The sequence below is a fragment of the Furipterus horrens genome, unplaced genomic scaffold (assembly GCF_987537825.1).
Source record: "Furipterus horrens unplaced genomic scaffold, mFurHor1.1.pri manual_scaffold_2, whole genome shotgun sequence".
NCBI classification, from domain to species: domain Eukaryota; kingdom Metazoa; phylum Chordata; class Mammalia; order Chiroptera; family Furipteridae; genus Furipterus; species Furipterus horrens.
In genome coordinates this window covers 140,021,734-140,026,934 of record NW_028327172.1, presented here as the reverse complement: position 1 = coordinate 140,026,934, position 5,201 = coordinate 140,021,734, and the positions used below count along the sequence as shown (strand labels likewise).

Below are 5,201 nucleotides of genomic sequence, written 5' to 3'. Positions count from 1 at the left end.
CCGGCACCCGTAGAACCGCCCGCCGGTGACACCGCTTTAGAAGATTACCTTCCGGGGTAATGCGCGTCCGGGAGAGAAAGCGGAGGCGTGCAGCTCTTCGAGTCCCTTTCTCAACATTTCGGAATTCCATTCCCAGGGCCCCAACTGTCTGTGGGTGTGTGTGTACACTAAAAATAGGCCCCACAATTCTCTGCTCCCCTTTCTAGCACTTCCTCCTCCCTTTATGGACCGGGAGAGTCCAGAAGCCGAAATAGCTCGGCGGGCACTTCCGGAACCGGAGACGTGGGTTCCGGGGAGAGTGCTGGAGCAGGGAAGAGCGAGAGAGGACTGCGGCCGCTGGAGGATGAAGAAAGAGCATGTGCTGCACTGTCAGTTCTCTGCATGGTACCCACTGTTCCGAAGCCTTACCATCAAGAGGTAAGACGGGAAGAGCTATGCCGGGGCAATGACAAAAGGGAACTGCGACATTCTGTCTTCAAAAAAATGAAAGAAATGCAGGCCTTGTAACGACTAGAGGGGAGCACCAGGGCCAAGATTTCCACTTCATACTGGTATTTCACATGGGGAGGTTAATGAATTTGATCCATATTTGCTGTGAGTTTTGTTGTTTATCAGTGTGCTAGTGGAGTTAGAAGAGTATGTCATGGTTCAGAGAAGGTCAGAGGCTGCTGAGTAGAAGTTTAAACCCGTTTGGCTTGGGAGTTCACTATCATTGTTTTTAGAATTACCAGAGAGGGGAGGTGATCAGGAGAACTGTGTTAGTCCTGGTTTTGCCACTTACCAACCCACGGGGGACTTATGTATTTGCTTTCAGTCTCGTAAGAACACGGATACATACCCCACCGCAAATATTGTGAAGCTCCAATGTGGCAGTGTAGATGGCAAGCGTTAGTAAAGTACAATTATATGTTGGTCCGGATGGTCACGTACCGCGAGAGGAAGCTCTCTGGCGAAGTTGTGGAATGGTATTTGTTTTCTACTTCTCTAGTCTACAAACAAGGAGTCCATCTCTTATTTTGCAGAGCAAGCATAGAATTAACTGTTTAATCTTTCGCCCAGGAAATTCAGGTAGTGTAGGTAAGGCAGCTAGGAGAATATCCATCCCCAAGTGTTGAAAAGCAATCATAACATCTGGAGTATGATGCACATATAGGCTTTCATTCACTAAGAAGAATAGATCAAAGAACTGTATGTTCATGGATAGGATTTTCTGTAATTTACGCCAAGATTGCCTCTTATTTAAGTATTAACTGTCCCTTGCTTTTCATTATGTCCTCTTAGTGCAGAGAGTGTGAATGCAGAGAGGGAAACAATTTTGAAATCCTGAGGTACTGAAAGAGCATAAGGAGATTATTTAAGACAATTCTTTTCCGTTCTCTTATTCATATATAGAATCTGCTTCCTGTTACCCATGGTGTATTGGAGGTTAGAGCAGCTCAAAGGATAATAATCTTTGCATTTGAAGATAGTAAAAGCCACACCAGAACAAAAAGAAGAGCTTCAACAATAGCAGTGGACATGACCTCCTATCATATAAGTAGCCTTCTTATATGATATGCCAGTTTACTTGGCATAATTGAAATAGGCTTTGGGTCTGAGGTGATGATAGTTATTTATTTGGGGTTAGTATGATACAAGGTATGTTTATGAACCTGTCAGACATTTTCACACTGAGTTCACCTAAAACTGACATTTGTTTTCTGTGAAGTTCTTTTGTGCCTTCTGGTGTAGTTTTTCTTTGCCCTCAGCAGTAAAGGATAATGGTTAAGAATTGGGATCTGGAGTCAGGGCCTGGCTTTGAATTTTGGTTCCACCAGCATCTTGAGCAAAGTGCTTGATCTCTCTAAGTCCCGTCTAGAAAATTGAGAAAATTAATAGGATTGCTGTGGGCATTATATGAGATAAAGCATTTAAGTGCTTGCATATAGTAAACAATGCTTCATGTTGTTACTTTTTTTTATTTAATCAGATCCATTGAAGCAAAATAAATTTCGTTCACTTAAAATGTGTAACACTCATTTTAAGCTGAGAGTGAAAAATAAACCAACGGGCGGGATTTTCTGAACCATCCATGACTAAGCTGTGTTTCCTGAAACCATTCATTACTCTGTTTAAACTCTTCAGTCTGGTTAGTTCTGTGGTAGTATCACTGGACCTAACATATGGCAGGATACCGCTCACACCCCAGGCCAGTACAGTGGAATTGTATCAGCTTTGTCATTGTCATTGTCAGCTTTAATGCTGAGAGATTGAGTATTCTGGTTTTTGACTCAGCATTATTATCTGATGTTTATTAATTATGGTTCAGAGATGATTATGCAGGTAAGAATAGAAGTACATTTCTTGAGAAGTTCTAGAACTTTGACTCAGGCTTAAGAAAGATTAGAAGACTTTGGACCATCCACTTTATTTTATTAAATCTGTTTCTTTACTTAAACATGAAAGTTATATTACTTTTGTCAAGGCTCCTTCTGCTAAAATTTTATTAAAGTAACATGTTTGTCTATATAGAACTATATCAACCTGATGGTGTACTTTGTTATTTAATTCTTTTTCATCTGCCAGTTAAGCCTCATTGGATTCTCGCCTGCATAATGGATTTCAGTGGCCGATTTAAGCTCTTCTCTGACTGCCTTACTTGTAAAGTGTGCCTGGCAATGACATATTTATGGCTTCAGTCTTTCAGGCCACAATTCCTTTTTCCTCCAAGGTTTGGTAGTACTTGGTATATCTTGGTACAGCACTTACCATACTGTACTATGATTTTTCGCTTTCCTTAGTTTTTTTTTTTAAGATTTTATTATGTTCAGAGGGAGGGGAAGGAAGGGAGAAAGAGAGGGAGAGAAACATCAATGTGTGGTTGCCTCTCATGCGCCCCCAACCAGGGACCTGGCCCGCAACCTAGGCATGTGCCCTGACAGGGAATGGAACCTTCGGGTCACAGGCCAGCGCTCAGTCCACTGAGCCACACCAGCCAGGGCTCGCTTTGCATTCTCAATGGAATCACCTTAGTGTCCTCCTTAACTTACATAATGCAAGATAAAGTCATGAGGATGACTTTAAAACTGTGACTGTAGAACTTAGTGACTCATGAAAACTAGACTCCAGTGTGATGTCAGCTAATATCTGTAATTGTTGTAGACCCTCAGATAGGAAGAATATGCAAATAATTCAGCATGGAATCAAACAGTAAATAGATATTTTGAATCTAATCAAGGGATGATATAACCTGGAGGAAAAGTCCAAATTCAAATCAGACTTGAAAATTAGCATAACTCAAAAACAAATGACATGGGCTCTGGAATAATCAAATTGAGGACTGAGGGACATTATTGTCATAAAAGAGAGCTCTATCTGCCCTCACACTTGTCAAGAAAATCACCCTAGATGTGTAGGAGCTGGTATCCCTGCCAGTGTTTCTCAGTCTCAAGCCCCTGAGAAGAAGATAAACTTAACATTTTCTTGGAAAGATCATGTCTAATTCTGTTGAGATGACATTGTTACTTTAGTAGGTAAGTATCTTTAACCTGAGGAAGAACTAGATTAAATATAGAAGTGACGAAATAATTCAAACCTAATAGTTTTTCTTTTTTTCTAAGTTCATTTAGTATTTTTAAAATTTTGCCATTTTGAGGATAATTAGCATATATAAAGAATAGATTACCCTTGTGGTTCCAATTTAAATTGTGTAATTGGTTTAGAATGGTGATACATTAAACTGTATAAGAAAAGTTTTTACATTTTTTAAATAGTGTTGGAATGTTTGCAAGAACCTTAGATTCACTGTGCTTAGAGGGTAATTTGCTGGCTTCCTGACAGTTAAATGCCTGGGAAGGCTTACTTGTATTTGGTTGACATACAGGAGTGGGCGAAAGTATTGGGTTGGCCGAAAAGCCCATTATGATTTTTCTGTAAGATGGCTCTAGTGGTGCTTAGTTGTCTTTTACTTCATTAGAAACAATTTCGTTAGATTGTATTGTGACAGCTGTCATATCAGCGTACATTAAAAAAACTTATTAAAATTGGTGAATTTTTGTGCAGCCATTTTAATATTGAAGATGGAATTAAACTAAAGCATGGCTAATTGAGGAGCTTTATTGCTCTGGTGATCAGTTAAGTATGAGGCCACCAAAACACATCCACATGTAGCATGTATTCTTAGGCTTACGTGCTCATTGCCAACCAAAGAATGGTTTCCAGAATCTTAAGTCAAATTCTGCCCTCTCCCAAGAGGTGAGCAGATGTTATTCATCTTTTGATTTGTTTGCTGCATTTCCTGTGTTGCTGCAATTGTTCGCTCGTCTCTAATTTCTAAAGGCACATGATTATTGTACTCAGAATTCTTTTGGGTTTGTTGCTTTCATAATGTGATTTCAGCCTGCTTCTTTGTATTTGGCTGACTTTTGTTACTTTACCACAAGGACAGTTGTAATTTATGAACCTAATTTAGCTTACCACAATATTTATTCATATTATTCTAATTCCTAGTCTGGTGCCACCAAATGTTCATCATTAACATTTTCCATTTCTTATTCAAATAATGGGAACAAGTAATTAAAAAATTAATTGAGTTTGGATATTTTTTCTCTCTGCTTGTGTTTGGTCTTTTAAAGTGATGCCCTTTTTTGGTATTTTTTGTTTGTTTGTTTTTTTAGTGTCATTCTTCCACTTCCTCAGAATGTGAAGGATTATTTACTTGATGATGGAACTCTGGTGGTTTCAGGAAGGTAAAGTATCAGAAAAGCATTTTTAATGTTTTTATTGTAAAAGAATGTTGTACTTACTAAATCTCAGCTATTGCCATGTAAAATAAGTATGTTAACTTTGTCACCTTTCTCTCCCCCTTTTTTTCCTGGCTAAAATTATGTGGTATATTTATCCTGTGTTTTTTGTCAATGCTCTATTACTAAGATTTTCAAAATTGAGTACTTCCTTCTCTAATAATTGCTAGTTACAAAATTGGGCAATTCCTTTCTCTCTGCCTTTAGAAAATGGATGTGATGATAACTGTTCCTTCTGGATATGGGAGGACAGGGGGGCATGTTATGACCCTTTGAGATTCTTCAGTCTTTAAGATAAAAAAATTCATGTTCGTTGCAAATAGAAATCTTTACTAGGGTGTCTCATTTAAGTCCTTAGCATTTTGTTCCCCACAGTTAACTCACCATGGCCCCACCTCCACCTTCTCTGTTCATGTAGTT

At 38.9% G+C, this 5,201-nt stretch overlaps 1 protein-coding gene across 2 annotated transcripts in view; it reads left to right on the top strand.

Moving 5' to 3' along the window:
• The first annotated feature begins 45 nt into the window (after nt 1-45).
• Nucleotides 46-5,201, top strand: part of CDC123 (cell division cycle 123) — a 51,938-nt gene continuing 46,782 nt past the window's right edge. The window contains exons 1-2 of one of the 2 annotated variants that reach the window (XM_090266540.1): nt 46-417; nt 4,656-4,727. In XM_090266540.1, the coding sequence (XP_090122666.1) occupies nt 224-417; nt 4,656-4,727 (266 nt within the window). In that variant the 5' untranslated portion in view covers nt 46-223. The remainder of the gene's footprint in view (nt 418-4,655; nt 4,728-5,201) is intronic. The other variant, XM_090266539.1, reaches the window with a different exon arrangement.